This window comes from Haliotis cracherodii, unplaced genomic scaffold (genome assembly GCF_022045235.1).
Source record: "Haliotis cracherodii isolate W230 unplaced genomic scaffold, xgHalCrac1.p SCAF_10, whole genome shotgun sequence".
Taxonomy (NCBI): Eukaryota; Metazoa; Mollusca; class Gastropoda; order Lepetellida; family Haliotidae; genus Haliotis; species Haliotis cracherodii.
Genome location: NW_027266265.1, coordinates 11226081 through 11250802, shown reverse-complemented (window position 1 = coordinate 11250802; position 24722 = coordinate 11226081). Strand labels below are relative to the sequence as shown.

Below are 24722 nucleotides of genomic sequence, written 5' to 3'. Positions count from 1 at the left end.
TCCCATTGGTCTGCTAACCATTTGGTAAAAGTATTGCAACATTAACTAGTTAATAAATGGATGTAACCAAATAATCAAAACCAAATGAGCAACAAAATTGGAAGAGACCCATTCTCCCTTAGTCACCTTAGGGCTATGATATATCAGGAGAGTGACAATATGGCGGCGAACAGAGAGACTCATCTCCCAGTAATGGTTGTCCATTTATTTCAGGAGCGAGTGACGACACTAGAGGCCCATGTTGAAGAAGCCAGGAAGAGAATGGTGCAGCTCGAATTGCTCAAGAAGGTAAGAGTTGTCTCCCTTCCTGAAATCTGAGATCACACCTGAAATGAGAGCTTTACTGGAGTGTTTAAATATTCATTTCTACCCAGGAAGTATCTATGTCTCCATGGAGTAAGTCTTCAAATATGGCGTATGAATTATGTAAAGACCTCATCTGGTCCATGGTCTGCTGCTCTTTTCCAGTCTTGGTCTTGATGTAGAAAACAATAATTGCCTGTTGTGAAACTAAGACATTATCTGTGTGTAACGAGGATGACAATAAACTGATTGATTTATGTTCATTAGGCGACAATTTTTTTTTATTTCTTGGTTTACGGATTTCAAACTCATTTCAAAAGTGAGGCAGACCAATTTTTAGTTTTTTTAATAAAAAAAACAGATTTTTTTTACTTGAATTTTGTCCTAAAAAGTTAGGTAGGTATAAAGAAAATATTCTTGAGTAACAAAAGTAAAACAACTCAAGTTTTCTAGAACATTTTGTCATATCCCTGGCACTCAGCTTGTACACAAATGGCCAACCAGAAGATTACTGCTGTGACACCAAGTTCCCCGAGATTCTTGTGTGATAGATGAAGCCAACATTTATCAAGGAAATTATCTGCTTGTAAAACATCTTAGCTACTGCATGTTTGGCCATACACTATTTGAAAGGTCTAATGAATCCTATGGTTTATAAATATGAAAGTTATGTGTATTACATTATTTAAATAATTCATTAACAACGATTTCTGGCAAATATAAGATTTAATAAAATCCACTTACCTATTTCTTTTTTATTTTCATTTGTTCACATAGTCGGAACATTATTTTAAAAAGAATTACAAATACTATCTGTCATCAACCATTTTCTGATGATAGTGGCTGTCCACACACTAACATGAGGAAATACCTCCATTTTTTAAGCTTTGTATGAATAACACATACATCGAAGCCCTCCATGTCAGTATACATTAAAAAAACTTATATTGTTTCACCAACATCATCTGCTACAAGGTTTGTGATTGGTCAAATTTAAGCATGTGACCTAAGGCAGCCAATCAAATTACAGCAATGCTACTGTCCTTGTGTATGATAATTTTCAGACTTTGACGAAAGGTTTGGGTTAAATCATCTTATTCTGAACATTTTAAGCATGAAATCGTGATCTATATAAAAAATATGGAGCATCATTGATGCACAGTGCTAGGTTACGGGCTGTGACAAAGATTTCTTATGCATATATTTTGGCATCCTGTCCAAGCCATGAAATAGAGGCGTCGAAAGATGTCATTTGACTTACATTTCACGCGATTGCAATAATCGCAGTAATAAAAAAAAGGGAAATTTTCATTTATTTTTTTTTAACATGTGGACTTTGAAAGAGCGGCGCATCCGTAAACCAAGAAATAAAAAAAATGTCGCCCTATGTAACATAGTGTTATTGATATGATCTAATAACGAACTAATCTGATAAACTAGCTATTATGCTGCACTAAATATGCAAATGAGTTCACCTACAGGAACTATTTTTTTAAGGAAAAAGAAATTTGTATGGATGTCACCTTCTTTATTATGAGGAATACAACATTTTGGAGTATATACTTACTCCAACATCAGGTGAATAAATGCTATGAAGCAGAGAACATATATATGTACCTGTAAGAACAACAAAAGTAATATGATAACAAAGGTGGAAAGATAACTTTAGTTCTATCTCATCAGCTTCATCCTTGTATTGTTATCTTTGTACATTCATCCCACCTTGTGTTGTGTAAACAGATCATGATTTATGTATATAATAACTCTATGCACTTACTCAGCTTTCATCGGATGAAGGAGCAAGAAGGTGCTCTGAAATATCGTGACAAAGAATAAAAGAAGTTGCTATCCATAAAAAGTGTCATGTGTTCATGTTCTTCTAACTTCTAAATGCCTTCATATTATACTTGAATAGTTTGAAAGGCATTACTTAGAAGTTGACGGATGACAAAGTAGACACAATTTATGGATATCAACTTCTTTAATACTGTAAAAGCGATGTTTCAGAAAAGATCCTTATACCGTTGTCAAGCAAGACTAAATGAAGAACATTGTCCAGAATATATATAGTAGGTAGGGGATAAACAGTAACAACAATTGCATACATGAGTGGGATGATATGACTAAGTAATAACAACAGAAGGATAATACTGTCATAACATGATGGACAGAGAACACATAGGTGGAAGCAAATGGGACATGAAGCCAATTAAACAGGATACGTCGCCTTTCCAGTATTGAAAGAAGTTGTTATCCATAAACTGTGTCTGCTTTATATATTATGCTTGCTTAAGGCTTGCAGTTATTTTTGATTTGTCGACAAAAACATTTAAAATTAAAGTAACAATTATTTAAACTTAAATAATAACTGTCCAATGCATTTTATTAAGTCACTAACAACTGCAAACAAGGAGAATAAATCCGCCTCAGAAGTCATTATACAAGTTATTGTTATAATATTAATAACCTCTATTTTAAACAGTAATAGTATTAAGTTTTCCCACTAAACAGACCAATCCAAACTACATTTTGTCAAATATAATTATTCAGCAATGAAAGTTTAATTATATATCAGCGGTAGAAACTAACATTTTAAGTCCACTAGTCCTCCTTATGATAACATGTCGCAAATTTCTACTAGTCCATATGATACCTTAACTATTGGGCAGTTTGGCAAGGACTACAGGACTAGTGCTATGTGATATCGGATCATGGACAAGGTACCGTGATGCATATCGGATCACACAGTTGGTGAATCGTCCCAGCCTTCATGTCAACCGGCATTTGAAAGCCCACCACTGATGTTTTTCAGTGAAACTTTTTATTTCATGCAACATACCTTTTACTAGAACAATTTATCCATGTATGCACCCTTTTCTTATTGAAACATTTACAGCTCTGTATGCTTGGCTTCAGTCTGGATAAATTGATTCTTGTGGATTCAATTCCTCTTTTGCCCTGATTATCCTTCTAGGGTTGTCAGAACCTGTGCTCATGTGTTTCACCAACATGGTACACTTCTAAGACCTGCATCACTTTGAGCTTTGTTCCCACATCAAGCGAAAAAAGCAGTAAAAGAAGGTACTTGTTACCCTGTCTGGCGCTCGGCTAAAACAAGGACTGGTCGGCTCGGAGTCAGTATACTGTGTCTGAGTGGGTATTCATGTTAAACTGCGGCATGGTATCTCATTGAACTAGCACTATAAATCAGCATCAGTCTGGACTAGTACAAGCAGCCACACACATGTGCATGCACATTGCTATATAAGTGAAATAATCCTGGACGAGACATTAAAATAAATTTCACCTCAACTTTCACCTCACATCAAGTTGATATTACTGAAATTCTGTTAAAAGCAGAGTTAAGCCCAACTCAGTGACTCACTGTTCCAGGAGAAGGCCCATCTGTCAGCTGAGGTCCATGCTCAGGAATCGGTGATCGATGGCCTTAAGGCCGAGAGGAAGCTGTGGGGGCAGGAACTGGCTCAGCAAGGTGAGCTACATGGACAATCTTACCCTTGTGACATTTGATATGTATAAAAAATATAGTAACATAGGGCGATAAAAAAACACCAAGTCTTGGCAAGGAATTTTAAACTTTTGTAATTTTATCATCCACTATCATTCTGCCAACTATTTCAGTTTGTAGCAGTAATCACCAGTGTCTTGAGTGTACAGCTAACCATCTTCATTGACAGAGAAAATGCTGCTGTCATTTGATCAACAGTTACCATGATGTCACAATGGTCTGCAAATTTGGGAAAAATCATTTTTTATTACTATTCGTGAAAGATTTTATGTTCTTAAAAACAGATGTATTTTAACGCTACATTCAGTGCAATTATGGACAACTGTGCAGTAAAGCTTCAATATCATACATAGTCAGATCATAGGTTTTCGGATGTCATACATTTCCGGACGGCCATGATTATGGCGATTGCTCGCGCTATAACTGGTGGTGTAATATCTCGTTGGCGTTGTATGTACTCAGGATTGTTTTTAAGAGAAAGTTGTTCTTTTATTAGTGAATGAGATGTTTTACAGTTGTTCATGTGATTAGAGAGAAAACTATGAATGTTTCTCAAGCATCCGAAAACCCATAACATGGGGATATATATGAGATCAACCTAATGTGTGTGAGGTTTGAAGGTTAAAACATTTACAGGTATTGAATCAGTGTTCGAAATCTTTTTTTTATTTTTATAAGATGATGGTCAAAGGAGACAGGACTGTAACTACTTCATTGTGGAAAGTTGGCATTGTGGTCATAATACTATTACAATACATGTATAAGGATGATTTCAACTTTGCTGTAAACACCCTCAATGTTTACTAGTGTGTTTTCAGGTTCGTCTTTGGCTCAGGATCGAGGTCGCCTGGAGTCCAGGATCGAGATCCTCAACCAGGAGAACGCCACACTCAAGAAACAGCTTGAGGTCAGACATTGTGTTGATATTTCATTGCTGTAAATTAAAAACTTGCAGCCTAATCTGTCTGGAATCAGTGAAACCATCAAACAATATTCATTACCATCCAACCAAAGATGATTCTTGCCTTCAATCACATAGGAGGCTTCCTCAATATTTCAACATTGATCAAATATAAATTGAAATGTTATGTTCCAGAGAGAGACTGATGGTCTGAGAATCAAGTCCAAGGTGATTGATGACCAAACAGAAACAGTTCGCAAACTAAAGGAGGTGAGACTTTCCGAGGCTTCTGTCTCAGCAGGCCAACACGTGTCCTACATCAGCCACAGAGACACAGAACAAACAGCTGACCAACATATGTCCTACATCAGCCACAGAGACACAGAACAAACAGCAGGCCAACATGTGTCCTACATTTGCCACAGAGACACAGAACAAACAGCAGGCCAACATGTGTCCTACATTAGCCACAGAGACACAAAACAAACAGCAGGCCAACATGTGTCCTACATTTGCCACAGAGACACAGAACAAACAGCAGACCAACATATGTCCTACATCAGCCAAAGAGACACAGAACAAACAGCAGGCCAACATGTGTCCTACATTTGCCACAGAGACACAGAACAAACAGCAGGCCAACACGTGTCCTACATTTGCCACAGAGACACAAAACAAACAGCAGACCAACACGTGTCCTACATTTGCCACAGAGACACAAAACAAACAGCAGACCAACATGTGTCCTACATTTGCCACAGAGACACAAAACAAACAGCAGACCAACACGTGTCCTACATTTGCCACAGAGACACAAAACAAACAGCAGACCAACATGTGTCCTACATTTGCCACAGAGACACAAAACAAACAGCAGACCAACACGTGTCCTACATTTGCCACAGAGACACAAAACAAACAGCAGACCAACATGTGTCCTACATTTGCCACAGAGACACAAAACAAACAGCAGACCAACACGTGTCCTACATTTGCCACAGAGACACAAAACAAACAGCAGACCAACATGTGTCCTACATTTGCCACAGAGACACAAAACAAACAGCAGACCAACACGTGTCCTACATTTGCCACAGAGACACAGAACAAGCAGCAGGCCAACATGTGTCCTACATTAGCCACACAGACACAGAACAAACAGCAGGCCAACACGTGTCCTACATTTGCCACAGAGACACAAAACAAACAGCAGACCAACATGTGTCCTACATTTGCCACAGAGACACAGAACAAACAGCAGACCAACATATGTCCTACATCAGCCAAAGAGACACAGAACAAACAGCAGACCAACATGTGTCCTACATAAGCCACAGAGACACAGAACAAACAACTGACCAACACGTGTCCTACATCAGCCACAGAGACACAGAACAAACAACTGACCAACATATGTCCTACATCAGCCACAGAGACACAGAACAAACAGCAGACCAACATGTGTCCTACATTAGCCACACAGACACAGAACAAACAACTGACCAACATATGTCCTACATCAGCCACAGAGACACAGAACAAACAACTGACCAACATATGTCCTACATCAGCCATAGAGACACAGAACAAACAGCAGACCAACATGTGTCCTACATTAGCCACACAGACACAGAACAAACAACTGACCAACATATGTCCCTACATTAGCCACAGAGACACAGAACAAACAGCTGACCAACATATGTCCTACATTAGCCACAGAGACACAGAACAAACAGCTGACCAACATATGTCCTACATTAGCCACAGAGACAGAGAACAAACAGCAGACCAACATGTGTCCTACATCAGCCACAGAGACACAGAACAAACAACTGACCAACATGTGTCCTACATCAGCCATAGAAACACAGGGTGTCCCTACATTAGCCACAGAGACACAGAACAAACAGCTGACCAACATATGTCCTACATCAGCCACAGAGTCACAGAACAAACAGCTGACCAACATGTGTCCTACATTAGCCACAGAGACACAGAACAAACAGCAGACCAACATGTGTCCTACATTGGCCACAGAGACACAGAACAAACAGCAGACCAACATGTGTCCTACATCAGCCACAGAAACACAGAACAAACAGCTGACCAACATGTGTCCTACATTAGCCACAGAGACACAGAACAAACAGCTGACCAACATGTGTCCTACATTGGCCACAGAGACACAGAACAAACAGCAGACCAACATGTGTCCTACATCAGCCACAGAAACACAGAACAAACAGCTGACCAACATGTGTCCTACATCAGCCACAGAAACACAGGGTGTCCCTACATTAGCCACAGAGACACAGACAGCTGTATGAATGGCTTAAGCACCCTGCATACAAACTGACAAATCTCTTTGAAACGTCCCTGGCATGCTTCGTGTACACTTTTCAGAGGTGCACTAATTGTTTTCGCAGTAAGAGGTTCTTATGTTACTGAAATTGTGTTGATTAATTGTAATAATATCCCTGTCTTTCTGACGTTTTAGGTCAATCGATTCACACTCAAGTAATAAAAGTTGTCTGCCTGAACATTATACTACATTGTTTATGTGGGTTACCGTGGAGACAAGCCTGTTTTGGAACAAATTCCTCTTAATCTTGGTGAAAAAAAAATCTCCAATCAGTGATAAAATGTCAGAAATCCAATCTGACAGACAAGATAGACTTCAAGACATTATAAACTGAAACTTGGTGATGTAATCATTTCATGAAAATGAATACGATCACAATTGTTCTTCTCATTGCAAAGTTGAAAGTCCCTTGCCTACATTGTCATACAGTCGTGCCTCGTTTATACGGACACTAGCGTCATTTCACAATTCGTCCGTATAAACGAATTTCCGTATAACTGAAACCAGCTTCTTACTGGAAGAGTTACTTCCCTTCAATTATTCAACTCATGACAAAATTCCTTATACATATTGTTTTTATTAATTTCGGCGAAATCGTGTGTGAAGCGATCGGAAGATCGCACAACTCACCGTTATTAACAGCAACCACGGTCGGAATACCGCTATTGACGCCTTGAAACGAACTTTAGTTGACAGAGAATGGATACATATATCATAGATGACATACTTTGACTCGTTAAAAGTCATATTTGTTTTTGTTTGACGATTCTATGTCAACATGAAATTCTCGCGATCACGCGATCACATGCGCGTGAGCCTTGACGGTGACTGGTCAGACTGGTTCCATGTAAAAAAAATACCCGAGAATAGCGATCAGCTGCTTCGCTTAGGGTTATTATTATTTTAAATATGTTTAGTAAAGGCTGCATTTAATTAAGAAAATAATGGAATATATTATTCCTGATAAAAAAAAATAGTTTCAGATACAATTGTTGTCGATCCTTGCATTAAAAATCCTATAAAGTTATATCATTGGGTGTGTCTTTACCGAATCACCGGTCGATTCTAAGAAAACGTGTGTACAGCTGACTGCTGTTTCTGGCTTAGTTTACGAGAAAATACACAAGGTAATCTTAATCCCTAGATATAAAACAATGCCTCGTAATGTTCTCGTAATACGTAATGAAGTTCAACATGTACATGTACAATAAACAAGCTCGTCTCAAACGTAACTCAGTGTCACTGGTTAATTGACTTCTCACGAATCAAAGATATTACCACCAGCGGAAGTGTACTGTCCAGATAAGTGAGACAATTTTGAGTGCATTTCAGTGTTTTGTGTATGAAAATGGCCGTCCGGTTCCGGAAACTGAATTTCCGGATATACGGGTAAATTTATATAGTAATTATTTCGTTATGAATGAAAATCGTCCGGGAACCGAGGTTTCCGGATATCTGAAGTCCGTATAAGCGGGGCACGACTGTATTATCCTTTCCAGAAACATGGCATACAACAATGTCTTGTGATTCATTTTTAATGAGAATATAACAATGTGTAACAATATCGCTTATGTTTATTCTTCTCTCCAGCAAAATAGAACTTTTGAGGTTTTTTATCGATGTAACATAGATGTAATAATATAGTTTAGCGTTTTTAGCTTACCTGATTGAAAGTCAGTTAAACACTTTTGATATTACTCGATTTATTTATACAGGTAAAGGCTTTTAGTTACTTGAATAATCCAACCAGTTAAAGGTTTCAAATTAATTGAATACTTTATACAGGTAAAGACTTTTAGTTACTTGAATAATCCAACCAGTTAAAGGTTTCAAATTAATTGAATACTTTATACAGGTAAAGACTTTTAGTTACTTGAATAATCCAACCAGTTAAAGGTTTCAAATTAATTGAATACTTTATACAGGTAAAGACTTTTAGTTACTTGAATAATCCAACCAGTTAAAGGTTTCAAATTAATTGAATACTTTATACAGGTAAAGACTTTTAGTTACTTGAATAATCCAACCAGTTAAAGGTTTCAAATTAATTGAATACTTTATACAGGTAAAGACTTTTAATTACTTGAATAATGCACATTTCAATAATGCAAACAGTCAAAGATTTTTAAAGGCTTGAGGATATATAGTTAGAAAATTTCTTCTTTACTTCTATTTAATTTCATCCCCCTCATTGCCTCCATTACCAAGTGTATTTTCTCTTCACTGCCTCCATTACCCAGTGTATTTTCTCTCCATTGCCTCCATTACCCAGTGTATTTTCTTTTCACTGCGCCATTACCCAGTGTATTTTCTCTCCGTTGCCTCCATTACCCAGTGTATTTTCTCTCCATTGCCTCCATTACCCAGTGTATTTTCTCTCCATTGCCTCCATTACCCAGTGTATTTTCTCTTCACTGCCTCCATTACCCAGTGTATTTTCTCTCCATTGCCTCCATTACCCAGTGTATTTTCTCTCCATTGCCTCCATTACCCAGTGTAATTTCTCTTCACTGCCTCCATTACCAAGTGTATTTTCTCTCCATTGCCTCCATTACCCAGTGTATTTTCTCTCCATTGCCTCCATTACCCAGTGTATTTTCTCTTCACTGCCTCCATTACCAAGTGTTTTTTCTCTCCATTGCCTCCATTACCAAGTGTTTTTTCTCTCCATTGCCTCCATTACCCAGTGTATTTTCTCTTCACTGCCGCCATTATTCTCTCTCCATTGCCTTCATTACCCAGTGTATTTTCTCTCCATTGCCTCCATTACCAAGTGTATTTTCTCTCCATTGCCTCCATTACCCAGTGTATTTTCTCTCCATTGCCTCCATTACCCAGTGTATTTTCTCTTCACTGCCACCCTTATTCTCTCTCCATTGCCTTCATTACCCAGTGTATTTTCTCTTCACTGCCTCCATTACCCAGTGTATTTTCTCTCCATTGCCTCCATTACCCAGTGTATTTTCTCTCCATTGCCTTCATTACCCAGTGTATTTTCTCTCCATTGTCTCCATTACCCAGTGTATTTTCTCTCCATTGCCTCCATTACCCAGTGTATTTTCTCTTCACTGCGCCATTACCAAGTGTATTTTCTCTCCATTGCCTCCATTACCCAGTGTATTTTCTCTCCATTGCCTCCATTACCCAGGGTATTTTCTCTCCGTTACTTCCATTACCCAGTGTATTTTCTCTCCATTACCCAGTGTATTTTCTCTCCATTGCCTCCATTACCCAGTGTATTTTCTCTCCATTGCTTCCATTACCCAGTGTATTTTCTCTTCACTGCCGCCATTACCAAGTGTATTTTCTCTCAACACACACACATTCGCAATGTAGTTATGTAGTTATTCGAATGACAACACGCAGCACGCTTGATATGAAAAACTATTCACGAATGTTCACAGCACTGATCTCATTAATTGCTCATGCACTGTTGCAACATATGAGAGGGAAACAACATACAAACAAGTTAAATGTTTGTTTACAAATTAAAGTTAAATTTACAAAGTTGGAAGTCAGATCCTAATTAGATATGGAGAACATACGCTGTGTCACGCAACAAATAAATAAGAAATAAAACAAACCAGGTGTTCATTTTATTAGGTCATCGCTCTACTCACCAAATACTTGTAATCACATGGGAAACAGCATGAAATTTATAGGAGGCAGTGGTTACCCCGCGGTTAAACTGAATCTGCAGTAGGTCATTGCTGAACTCTCACCAAATACATGTAATCACATGGGAAACAGCATGAAATTTATAGGAGGCAGTGGTTACCCCCGCGGTTAAACTGAATCTGCAGTAGGTCATTGCTGAACTCTCACCAAATACATGTAATCACATGGGAAACAGCATGAAATTTATAGGAGGCAGTGGTTACCCCCGCGGTTAAACTGAATCTGCAGTAGGTCATCACTGAACTCTCACCAAATACATGTAATCACATGGTAAAACAGCATGAAATTTATGGGAGGCAGTGGTTACCCCCGCGGTTAAACTGAATCTGCAGTAGGTCATTGCTGAACTCTCACCAAATACATGTAATCACATGGGAAACAGCATGAAATTTATAGGAGGCAGTGGTTACCCCCGCGGTTAAACTGAATCTGCAGTAGGTCATCACTGAACTCTCACCAAATACATGTAATCAAATGGTAAAACAGCATGAAATTTATGGGAGGCAGTGGTTACCCCGCGGTTAAACTGAATCTGCAGTAGGTCATTGCTGAACTCTCACCAAATACATGTAATCACATGGGAAACAGCATGAAATTGATAGGAGCCAGTGGTTACCCCGCGGTTGAACCGAATCTGCGGTATCCTGAAGGGCGTTATTTTGAGGAACAACTGTATTATGAAAATACCCCTGACCCAATCACTACCACAGTTTAATTCAGGAAGTGACATCACCTTCTCAATCAGTAACCTTGCACAGAATTTCTCTCGCTCATGACTGTAATTTGAGTGGACAGATATGTTTATCACTGCCTATTTCAAATCAGACTCATAATAGAACGAAGTTGGCAAATGGACAGACTGAAGCTATAAAACCTGAATTGTAGAAGAAGATGTAATTGTCTTTTTGCTCTTCCTCTAGGGCCTTGTTGAACGAGACGGAGAAATAAGAAAAGCTCGTGAAGAAACTCTGAAAGTACAACAGGACTTAGAAGCTCAGCTTTTGGAGGAGAGAACAGCCAATCAGGACACCCAGGTGAGTCACATGATACTATTTTGAAAAACTGATACCCGAGTCTTTATATGGCCCATAATGTCTTTGCAAATGTTAAATATGTTTTCTTCTCACAATGTTAAATGTGGATGACTTTTGACAGCTCAAATTCATGGCCATATTTCCTTTTATATGCAGCGTAGCAAAGTTTTAGTATCGTTGTCTGAGAATGTGATATCTGACAAGATAAAACATATTTTTGTCGCACTATTTTGATAAAAGATCAAATTGGAGGTCATGGCTTAATCAATGCTTAACAGCGTGAAGTGTTTTAAACCCAAGTCAGCAATACAGCTATATCATAGGATCCTGTATGTATCTTTAGCCGGGACCAGGCAAACCAGTGGTTGATATAATGAACACCAATGAAGTAAATGACACAAATAATTATCCAGTCCAGATATACATTGGACCACATTTTCTCATGAAGCTTCATAAAAAGTGCAAGGAATATTAACTTCCAAAAAATCTAGTTGGAGACACCATCAATACTTTACTGGTCAGTGTATACACTATGTTCCTCTGTCAGCCATGATATGGAACGTTTGGGTGACCTGTGTCAGCTGATCACCAAACAAAACTGTGCATAAGTCGTGGAGGTCAAATGAGCCCTACTCCATGTTTAAACTTTGTGCTAACCCTGTCATTGCTTTGCATAAAGGCCATGTGTATGTAGCGGCCATAAAATTTCTGAGTCCCGTGATGGGATTCGAACCACTGACCTTCTGATCAGAGGTCAGACGCCTTGTCCATATGACCAAAGAGGTTAACCCCGTCAGCAAGCTGACAAGGTAAGGATGTCATCTGTGGGATGACTCCACACCCTGCTACATGCAGAGCAGATAACACAGGACACAATATATGAAATATTGCTGAACGTGAGATGTAAACTGAGCTCTCATTGATCGGAGCCACTGCTGGTTATCCTTTCACTGCAACCAGACTGTCACTTTATTCAGTGAGATGTAAACTGAGCTCTCATTGGTCGGCGCCACTGTTGGTTATCCTTTCACTGCAACCAGACTGTCACTTTATTCAGTGAGATGTAAACTGAGCTCTCATTGGTCGGAGCCACTGCTGGTTATCCTTTCACTGCAACCAGACTGTCACTTTATTCAGTGAGATGTAAACTGAGCTCTCATTGGTCGGAGCCACTGCTGGTTATCCTTTCACTGCAACCAGACTGTCACTTTATTCAGTGAGATGTAAACTGAGCTCTCATTGGTCGGAGCCACTGCTGGTTATCCTTTCACTGCAACCAGACTGTCACTTCATTCACTGGTGACCCACCAGGAGAAAAGGGACCTTATGGCTGCCAGGATACAAATGTGCTGTGACGTTATTAAGAGGGACACTTGACATCAGCTTACTACCGTAAAAAATGGCAATATGTGCAGACTGTACAAAAATATCGGAGCACCTTTAGAATACAGTACCACAACTTCTCGTGAGGACGATCTCTGCCGTAGGTCACATGTATTCAATGACATAGCGTGTAGAGATGATAGATCACTGGGAGGAGCTTATGCACACTCGATGACTCCTGATGTCACAGGGCATTGTTTCGCCGGTGTTTTGCCAACTGGCAACAAAATACTACAAATTACCTCATTGGTTATGATCACGTTTTTGAAAAGTTTGTGGTACTGTATTCTAAAGGTAGGCCAAAATATCTTTTTTTGTAATATGATAAGAACATTTTATTACTTGCCCATTTAATAAACATACAGCTGTATTACACGTTGTGTAATACCAAAGCGTGTGCTTATGTACTGCGGGAACAAGTTACATTAACGACCATTGAAAGCTCTCAACATCTCTTGGCTTATTCAATGACATTGTGTTTGGAGATGATAGATCACAAAGAGGAGCTTATGCACACTCAGTGACCACTCAGGTACCTTGTTGGTAGGCTGACGTCACATTTCATCATTTCGTCGATGGATCTTGCAACAAAATTCCACTAATTGTGTCATCAGGTATTGTGACATGATTATAAACTTTGTGGTGCAGGGGCCCGTTCCACAAAGCGATCGTACTGTAGCGCAACGACAGTCGTAAGTTTCTGTTAAAGTATGTGAGTTACGATAACCTTAGCGCTACGATAATTTTGTGGAACGGACGCCTGAATTCTAAAGGTGAGCGGATGTAAGGTATTAAATTAATATGTGTCGTTTTACATGTTTGAAGTATTATTCTGTTAAACTCAATTGGACTACATTGTAGATTGTGTAGATGTCTGCCTATTTATACATGACAGTGAAATTCTAAAAAAAAGTTATAAATGGCAAGTAATTAATAAAATAAACTCATGAATAGTTCTGGTATCTGATTTGCTTTCGCTTGTCAAATACCAGAACTAATCACTCGTTTCATAAAATTAGTATAACACGGGAGCTCGTTTAGCATTCTATATATTTCAAACATTTCAGCATACATATTTACCTTCAATTAATCAGACATTATATCTAAAAAGTGCAATAAACACATGAACTGTTTTAAGTCTGAAATTGGATTTTGCAGAAAATGAGTTCTAATGTTTAATGCTATTTATCTCTAATAAATATGAATCGTAGCTTGTGAATTGTATATATGTGTTCCTACAACACTGTAGTTTTAAAATGTAATGAGTCAAAATATGATTGTTCACCCATGAGGTCCTTCTCTCATGGTTGGTCATATATATGAACTACACTCAAAAGTAGCTGTATGTATTCATTGGTGATGGGGAAGCAGTGTAATTAACACTGAGTAGTTCTGATGAATTTTGGAGACCTTGGTTACCATTGGTCTCACCCTACTGCTTGCTTTGAGAGGTGACAACAGTGGGTTAGAATTGGTCTCACCCTACTGCTTGCTTTGAGAGGTGACAACAGTGGGTTACCATAGGTCCCTGCATCACCCTACTGCTTGCTTTGAGGGGTGACAATGATGGATTACCATAGGTGCCTGCAGCACCCTACTGCTTGCTTTGACGGGTGACAACGGTGGATTACCATAGGTTCCTGCAGCACCCTACTGCTTGCTTTGACGGGTGACAACGGTGGATTACCATAGGTTCCTGCATCACCCTACTGCTTGCTTTGATTGGTGACAACGGTGGATTACCATAGGTTCCTGCATCACCCTACTGCTTGCTTTGAGAGGTGACAATGGTGGATTACCATAGGTGCCTGCAGCACCCTACTGCTTGCTTTGAGAGGTGACAACAGTGTTTTACCATAGGTCCCTGCATCACCCTACTGCTTGCTTTGAGAGGTGACAACGATGGATTACCATAGGTGCCTGCAGCGCCCTACTGCTTGCTTTGAGAGGTGACAACGGTGTTTTACCATAGGTCCCTGCAGCGCCCTACTGCTTGCTTTGAGAGGTGACAACGGTGTTTTACCATAGGTCCCTGCATCACCCTACTGCTTGCTTTGAGAGGTGACAACGGTGGATTACCATAGGTCCCTGTAGAACCCTACTGCTTTCTTTGAGAGGTGACAACAGTGTTTTACCATAGGTCCCTGCATCACCCTACTGCTTGCTTTGAGAGGTGACAACGGTGGATTACCATAGATCCCTGTAGAACCCTACTGCTTTCTTTGAGTGGTGACAACGGTGTTTTACCATAGGTCCCTGCAGCGCCCTACTGCTTGCTTTGAGAGGTGACAACGGTGTTTTACCATAGGTCCCTGCATCACCCTACTGCTTGCTTTGAGAGGTGACAACGGTGGATTACCATAGGTCCCTGCAGCACCCTACTGCTTGCTTTGAGAGGTGACAACGGTGGATTACCATAGGTCTCACCCTACTGCTTGCTTTGAGGGGTGACAATGGTGGATTACCATAGATCCCTGTAGAACCCTACTGCTTTCTTTGAGGGGTGACAACAGTGTATTACCATAGGTCCCTGCAGCGCCCTACTGCTTTCTTTGAGGGGTGACAACAGTGTATTACCATAGGTCCCTGCAGCACCCTACTGCTTGCTTTGAGAGGTGACAACGATGGATTACCATAGGTGCCTGCAGCGCTCTACTGCTTGCTTTGAGAGGTGACAACGATGGATTACCATAGGTCCCTGCAGCACCCTACTGCTTGCTTTGAGAGGTGACAACGGTGGATTACCATAGGTCTCACCCTACTGCTTGCTTTGAGGGGTGACAATGGTGGATTACCATAGGTCCCTGCAGCACCCTACTGCTTGCTTTGAGAGGTGACAACGGTGGATTACCATAGGTCTCACCCTACTGCTTGCTTTGAGGGGTGACAATGGTGGATTACCATAGATCCCTGTAGAACCCTACTGCTTTCTTTGAGGGGTGACAACAGTGTATCACCATAGGTGCCTGCAAGAGGTGACAACGATGGATTACCATAGGTGCCTGCAGCGCTCTACTGCTTGCTTTGAGAGGTGACAACGATGGATTACCATAGGTCCCTGCAGCACCCTACTGCTTGCTTTGAGGGGTGACAACGGTGGATTACCATAGGTCTCACCCTACTGCTTGCTTTGAGGGGTGACAATGGTGGATTACCATAGATCCCTGTAGAACCCTACTGCTTTCTTTGAGGGGTGACAACAGTGTATTACCATAGGTGCCTGCAGCACCCTACTGCTTGCTTTGAGAGGTGACAATGGTAGAATACCATAGGTCGCTGCATCACCCTACTGCTTGCTTTGAGAGGTGACAAAGTTGGATGGGTTGGTCAGGCTTAGTCATCATAACCTAATGTTGTTAGACATTGCTCACAATATCAAACTGGGCTGCCTGTTTCAGACTTGATTATTTACAGGCTGCAGTGATATACCGTGTATCACTGTGTATAAGGCGAGTTTTTCGTACCTAGAATGAGGGGGCTAGGAAGGGGGGTCATTTTATACACAGAGTCTAAGATCTCACATTGGTTTTTTTTAATTTTATTTTACTGGCACCAGTAACTTGGTGTCGCACCATGTAAACACAAAATGGCGACGTGTGCTTGTGTTATGCATGTGACCAATCATCGTAGAAAACAACAATGCAAGATAAACATATTGTTATTGCAAATATAAGGTTTGTGTGCGCACTTGTGATATGCTTCATTCCAGGTCGCTTTATACACGGAGTATAGGATTTGAGGTCGATTTTGAAGGCGTTTACAGGGAGGTCATCTTATACGTGGTGTCGCTTTATACACAGCGATATATGGTAGCTAGAATAATGCTCACACAACAAACAAAGCATGATTGGTTCAAGGCCACAATCATGAATTATCACAGACTAATGTTCTTTAATAGAATCTATGGGGGCACAATTCCTTGTGCAGAGTTGCGTCCCTTGGGCACGCCAGAAACCTTTGATTGTGGGTTCGAATCCCAGTTCATCCCAATTATGTAACTAGGTTTGTCAGCACCATACCCGTGCTCGTTTTTGCAAAGTGGTAAAGGTGTGAGACCTGCATCACTTCGGGCTTTCCTCCCACATTAAGCTGACACGCCATGATATAACTGGAATACTGTTAAAAACGGCATTAAACTCAACTCACTCTCTCACTCACTAACGGTCACTACATGTGTGCTTCTCCTTGATTCTTCAGGATGCAATGGACCATTTGCGAGGACGGAAAGATGAGCTGAAACGAGAAGTTTCCTCTTTACGTGATGAGCTTGCGGAGTCCCAGAAGGCACACAGGTGAATGTTTAGAGAGTACTGAAACTGATTATACAGACTTCCAATGCCTGTTTGACAACACTAAAAGCATAGAATAGGCTAAATGTGTCAAAAGGCTGATTTTCCTAAACAGTACAAACATATGATAAAACTACTCATCTTGGGTCAAGGACATCCAGCAACAGACGTGTGTATGTTGATTGCAATACTGATGTGTTTCAGCATCCTGAGCACTCGCTGGAGAGAGAAATCTGCTCTGATTGGTCAGCTGGAACACCAGGTGTCCCAAATGAAGGACTCATGGGAAGGCAAGGAGGAAAAGCTAACAGGAGAGAGAAACAAGGCGATCGAAGCAGCAAAGTAAGTTGTTCTTTCTGTGAAATAAATGTAACTGTTATGCATTGCAACAATGTTTTCAAATAATACATTTATTCTTTCAGGTCTGAAACGTGGAAGTTTAGATACCTAGCTGTTTGATGTTTGTTGATACGTTTGACCCCAGTAAATATACCCAAAATACTGAAATAGCAGTGCTGACAACAACTTTGGTTAAAGGGCTACCCAGAGAGCAGAAGATTGGGGGTTAGATCTCCGTCCGTGTCATATCTATGGACGTTAAAGACAGTACTTGTTGTTACCCAGCCTGTCACTTGGCATTAAGGGAATAAAATAAGCACTTGTCAGCTCAGATTTATGAAATACTTCCACTGACCCCCCAACCCATGAATTTCAAACACAATTCATGTGAAGGAAAAGGTACCATTCTGCCAAATTCTTTTTTCAGCAATTTATGGTAATTGTCGTTTTAAAAGTGAGAATGGCGAAATTGCTGGTTCCAATCGGTTTTCAAAAGACTTTGCGACGTTTCACAAAGGTCAATTTAGAAATGATGAAAATTTGAATGAAAAGCTCCCAAAATTCTCATCTACATTTTAGACAAATTTCACTTTTCCCATGTGACAGGTGATCTGACTTACATGAAATCAATAGAATGAAATGCCAAACAAAATTTAATCACAAGAGATAGGTCAGGCAGAAAATGGTAATGGTTGGAAGAGTTTCATGTGTTAGCATGATCTTTGGAGCATAAACAAGTAATGTAATGTAATCATTAACTGGACATCAACCAAGTCAGCAAGTCTGACCACCCGATCCCATTAGTTGCCTCTTTCGACAAGCACAGTCACCTTTCACAGCAGGCATGGGTTGCTGAAGACATATTCTTTGTGGATGAGTAGCCCTTTGCCTTTAATTTAAAGATTCTTTTACAAAATTGCCAAGAACAAGACTCAGTCATACACGATAAGCAACTGCCATATCTGTTCACTTATGTAAACACCCTGAGACTTCCTAGCGAGAAACACTCAGTCAGTGCTAAAATACATTGTTTACTTTAGATTTGTGATAAATGCCATTGGTTTCCAGGGTTGTTACGAGATATACAATAAAGAGAGAATATTTGTCTTTTCTTGTCGAATAACATGTAAAGATGATATAAATATGTTATTTGACAAGAAAAGGACAAATGGTCTGTTTATTATGTATTTTCTTGCATTATTATTTATCGTACTCCGAAAACCATAGTGTCATTGAGACAGGCTGAAAGTAGTTCCAGCATGAAGGGTTATTTATATATAAAAATATGAAAAATTATTTGGATCTAAATATATTATTTCATAACTAAATACTGTAGTACCCAGCTCTAATAAGTGCCCATGGCGATATTTGCTAATATATTGGTTAGTGAACAATCCCAATTAGCACCTCTTCCAATTGATCAATGTACACAAGACTTATTTATTCGTGTATAATACGCACTCGTGTGTTATATGCACCCTTAATTACGGGCAATTCAATTCTGGAAAAAATATATCTTTTCTTTTGTATCACTTCAGGCTGTCAGCGTAAACCACGAAATTTACAATCTTTCAACGCTTTCACCAAAATTATATTCTAAAAAGAGCCCCCTATTTCTAATTTTGAGAGCGCCCTGGGCACTTATAACGTTGAATATGGTATGTAATAAAGTTCCATATGCCCATCTTCCTGACGCAAGCGTGTCCACTAGCCTTTAATTATGAAAGTCTAGTATTCACCCTCCCCATGTGTTTTCATACCCGGCGGTGTGGATGGTTGCTCACAATATTGATCAGTGGATTTTCTGGTCCAGACTCAATTTATTTACAGGCTGTTGGCCTATAGATGGAATATTGCAAAGTACAGCATTAAGCAACAAACAAACAAATATAGACTATTACACTGATGAACTATGTACATTATTTCCTCTGTCAAGGAAAGGCCTAACATAAGGGGCCAGGTGTTTGAGTAAGATTTTGAAATTAGAGTCTGCCATCAAACAAGGTTTGGGTCAGCTACAAATAATGATTTCTCCCCATTACATTCACACACAGTTTCATTTACGAAACCATGCCGTCCCTACTTGTCGGTAAGCTGAAGTTAATAACGACTCTTTGAGAGGGAATAATGGACCCCTTTTCACCATTTATGTGTTTGTATGACAGAAAATAGGAGTCCAATTATTGTTTGTTGTCCAGCCTGGCCATAGAGAAGCTGCGGGGGATGGATGACGCGTTCCGCAAACAGCTGGAGGCCAAGGAGAAATCACACCAAGAGGAGATAACTCTTGTCAAGGAACAGAAGGAACGGGAATTGCTGGAAGCAAACAGAAGGGTATGACTCAGGAACAGCAGTTGTCTCCCCCTAACAGCAGACTTGGAGCTATATTGTACAGAAACCTGTTCTGATTTAACAGTTGACATTATTTGGTTTAAGACATTGTTATCAGGGCCCCGTTTGAATAAAAACTGTCCCCCTTAAAGAATGGGACTAGTTATTGCCAGATTTGTTAACTTCAGTTACCTTTGTCATTTTCGCAAGATTTGATTACATTTGGATAGGTAAAATGGGAAATCATTTATGAAAATGTTTAAGATTGACCAGGAGCCACTTGCATAAAGCTTAGTAGCAAAGTGACTATAATAACTGCAATATTTTAACATATAGGATGGGAAAAGTACTGACACTTTGAAACTCCAATACATTAACATAGACTTACGATTGGCAAAGCACTGATACTTTTAAACTCCAAGACTTTAACAAAGACTTACAATGAGCAAAGAACTGAAACTTTGAAACTCTAATACATTAACTTAGATTTACAATGGTTGAAACACTGACACTTTGAAACTTAAGTACTTAAACATAGACTTGCCATGGTCGTGCACTGCTACATTTGTAACTCCAATACATAGATTTACGATTGCTACGTGTAGTAGGGCCCAGGCTGAAAGTGAGCATTTGTTTCATCAGAAATTAATATATTTTTTGAATGTCATGAATGGTCACATTATCACATGTGCTCATGTTAGGATGTCCTGTTTTCTGTTCCCACCAGGTGGCGCTAGTGGAAAATGAGATGCGGGAGTTGTTGAGAGAGACTGAGAGCAACAAACGCGCAATGGAGGACAAGCTCAAACATTTGACACATGCCCTTGGGGACCTCCAGTCTGACCTCTTCTGAGGTGAAGGTCAGCAGCCGTGATGAACATGGAACAAGAATACACCATCTGTGTTACACCTAGAGACTGAATCAAGTGACGGGTGTTCTGTACCAGCTTTGTCTGTTTCCCTGCTGACTATAGATCCAGTAGATCTAGGTTTGTGAAAGGTGCATGACCTTTGACACCTCTGGCGTGACACCTTCTGATGGTTGAGAGCCACAACATTATCCAATATACTTGGAACAGTACTGTTCTTCCACACCATCTAGAGATCCGGGGTAGAATCAGTCTTCAGCAACCCATGCTTGCCGTAAAAGGGGACTATGCTTGTCGTAAAAGGCGACTAACGGGATCGGGTGGTCAGGCTCGCTGACTTGGTTTGATGATGTCATCGATCCCAATTGCGTGGATCGATGCTCATGATGTTAATCACTGGATTGTCTGGTCCAGACTCGATTATTTACAGACCGCCGTCATATAGCTGGAATATTGCTGAGTGTGGCGTAAAACAAACAAACAAACAAACCAACCAACCAACCACACCATCTAGTTGAGGAATATTGCCGATTGTAGTATTACACAACAGACAAACAGCATTGTGATTCACAGGATAACTGCTCATCCAGGGTTGATGTAGAGATTTTACTGCCACTTCCATCAACCTCACCCCTGGATGACACTTCAAACATTCCAGGGAGTTTTGTATTAGGTTACGCCGGTTTTAGCCATATTCCAGCAATGTCATGTCAGGGGACACCAGAATTGGCTCCACACATTGTACCCATGTGGGGAATTGAACCTGGGCCTCCAGCTTAACAAGCAAACACTTTAACAACTGGGCTACACCAGCAATTGTTAAAATAGAAATGTAAGAAAGTTACATTACAAAAAGTGTGGACTTAGAATTGAAGATAGTGTCTGCCTATTGAAGATAGTGTCTGCCTATTGAAGATAGTGTCTGCCTGGTCAGCTTGTAACACTTCTCAGTTGTCAGATCTTTAATGTCATAACTAAATAATTAAAATAACATGTTTCTTATTATCAGGAAATGGAAGTGTTCACATTTTCAGATTTAGCCAAAAATTCTTTGTGCCAAATATTTCTGTACCAGTATATTTCATATACGGAGTGAATTTTATTATTGAAGTTGCTCAATACAGATAAAGAGTGGAAACAGGTAGCCCTGCTGTTAAGGTGTTCACTTGTTACAGTGAGACCAGAGTTTGATTCCCTTTGGTTGGGGTGTAACTGTTTTAAAGGGGCACTGATCTAACGCCATTCCCCGGACTGGTTGTTGCCTTTGTTATTGTTTTTTCCCACGTGAGTACCCGGATGATACGCAACGCAACTGAGCGTGACCAGAGACTGGGCTACCGTCTGCAAGGACAGCTAAATAAACTTGGAGGCTGGAGGCAATATTTGTTTTACGCATTTTTGAATAAACACTGATTGGTTAAATGTGATCTATAAAGATTCCACAAAGGGCGCATGTTAATTCATTTCTTCAGCCTAAACAAACAGACAAAAAGAACGGCGGAGCTCATCGGAAGTCGTCATTTGGAAATACCCCAGATGGTTATAGTTTAATACTAAAAAAAAGTATCCGTGCAGTGAAAGCATTTTCGGATTTCGGATTGCGTCGATAATACGATTACTACTCCCTTGTTGTCATCCACGTTTTCTCGTATAACCCTACACTTGTGTATTTGTCGCCATTCACTTGATGCTCAGTTAATGAATTTATTACAGGTACAATTAGTGGTAGCACCACTTAGATTACCTGACAAAGGTTCTCATTTGGCATTTATTGTGTCTGGGGTAATTATTCAATCTAAATCCAGGTTTGAAGTGAGGTGAAATGTGCGTTATGTAATATGCACGTGGCAGCCCAGCAAGAGATGAATGATCAGTTGATTTACTTTTTTAGGTAAATCAACGGATCGTTCCTAGTCATCAAAGGATTAACAGAAAATACGTTGATTGATTAATCACTGTTATCTTTCACAGTGGATATGTCAAAAGTGAGTGTTTACATGTCTAGGTTTACTAAAACAAAGGGAATACACTCATATGGCGTGAAGTGCCGATGTAAAAACAACATACTTTGTTCAAAGGGTTAACTGATAATACGTTGATTGGTTGCTCATTGTTATCAAATTCAGTGGATTTTTTAGGAACCGTGGACGTAATGAAAATAGTTGTCACGTGGCCTTTCTCAGCCAACCCTTGAGACTTGACACCTATGTGAAACACCTGAAACAATCCAAGTGATCAGTTGAGAAACGAACACTGGTTATAAAATCCCGAAACGATATATATCTTTTAGAATATTTGATAGTTACAGAGACACGTGACATCGAATAAGTTATTTTGTATAGCTGCAGATGAGTGGGACATTATTCCTTTGTGTGGATATTCACGGATACATTCCTCGAACAAGGAAGCTGCCTATTTATACACATAAATTTGGTAAGTTGTAATTATGGTATTTGCATTTTGTTTTCCTTCATTTGAACCGATTCGTTCTTGTTTCTCTACGTCTTGGTTGGGAAATTCTTCAATGCGCGATAGACGTTGTTTTCACAGGTCATTTCCTTTGTAAGCGTGTATAGATTACCGTCAATTTGTAAAATGTGATTCTCTCAGGCAATTTATAAAATGTGTAAATATTTCAGTCATTTTGACTAAAAAAATCTGTCCAGATTGATTAAGACGATCAAAAGGGCCTACAAACATCACAACAGATTATTATGTAGGATTAGAAGCCAAACAACATCGAAATGTACTTTTCAACGTAACATTTTCAGTCTCTTGGTGATGACACTAAACATCAACATGTTTGGAATTCGTTATCATAATAATACAGATGGAAATGTTTTTCAGTCACTTTGTAAAATAACTGAATATTTATACGTTTAATAAACATGTTACACATTTTGACAGTAAAAAAATATACACACTATAAAAAAAGCAATGCTCAGATGAAATATTTACTTTGTGTTGCAAGTCAAAATAGTGTAAACGAAAATCGCAAAGTTACCAAGCAAGTGACTTATCAAAACTTCGTTACCATTACCGATGCTACCCACAAAGATACCTACATTTCCTTATTATCTCGAAAACTGTATTTCATTTTGTTGATCAATGTGACCATACGCTCTTATTACTACCGGTATCCATAAAAGTGACTAATGTGCTTACGAATGGCGCAACAGAGGTCGCGAGCTAGTCTAGATTTCTGCTCTACATCCGGGTACTCACTGGGAAAAAACAATAACAAAGGCAACAACCAGTCCCGGGGAATTGCGTTAGATCAGTGCCCCTTTAAGAAACTGGCCACAGTGGCTATGGTTCATTGCCCCCACCATGACAAAGATGCTCAAATGATATTATAGCAAACTTGAGTTTTCCTTCCACACTTAGCTGACAAGCTCAGTCAATTTTTCATAACATTGCTTAAAAGTGAAGATCGGCGGTAATAAAAAAAAGGGAGTAATCTTTTAAAAAAAATGTTTTTCATCATTTGGACTTTGAAAGAGCGGCGCTTCTGGAAACCTAGTAATAAAAAGAATGTGGCCTCAGCTGACAAGCTCAGTCACTTTTTCAAAACATTGATTTAAATTGAAGATTGTCAGTAATGAAAAAAAAGGAGTAATTTTTATTTTTATTTTTATTTTTTTTCATCATTTGGACTTTGAAAGAGCAGCGCTTCTGTAAACCAAGTAATAAAAAAAATG

The 24722-nt window shown here is 39.6% G+C and overlaps 1 protein-coding gene across 1 annotated transcript in view; it reads left to right on the top strand.

Annotated features, from left to right (window-relative positions):
• The window catches only part of LOC139454061 (leucine-rich repeat and coiled-coil domain-containing protein 1-like), a 543549-nt gene extending 521020 nt beyond the window's left edge, over positions 1-22529 (top strand). The window contains exons 18-26 of the mRNA XM_071235554.1: positions 214-288; positions 3697-3796; positions 4651-4739; positions 4929-5003; positions 11697-11810; positions 17391-17485; positions 17687-17824; positions 20020-20155; positions 20880-22529. Coding sequence (XP_071091655.1) covers positions 214-288; positions 3697-3796; positions 4651-4739; positions 4929-5003; positions 11697-11810; positions 17391-17485; positions 17687-17824; positions 20020-20155; positions 20880-21005 — 948 coding nt within the window. The 3' untranslated portion in view covers positions 21006-22529. The remainder of the gene's footprint in view (positions 1-213; positions 289-3696; positions 3797-4650; positions 4740-4928; positions 5004-11696; positions 11811-17390; positions 17486-17686; positions 17825-20019; positions 20156-20879) is intronic.
• The last annotated feature ends 2193 nt before the right edge of the window (positions 22530-24722 follow it).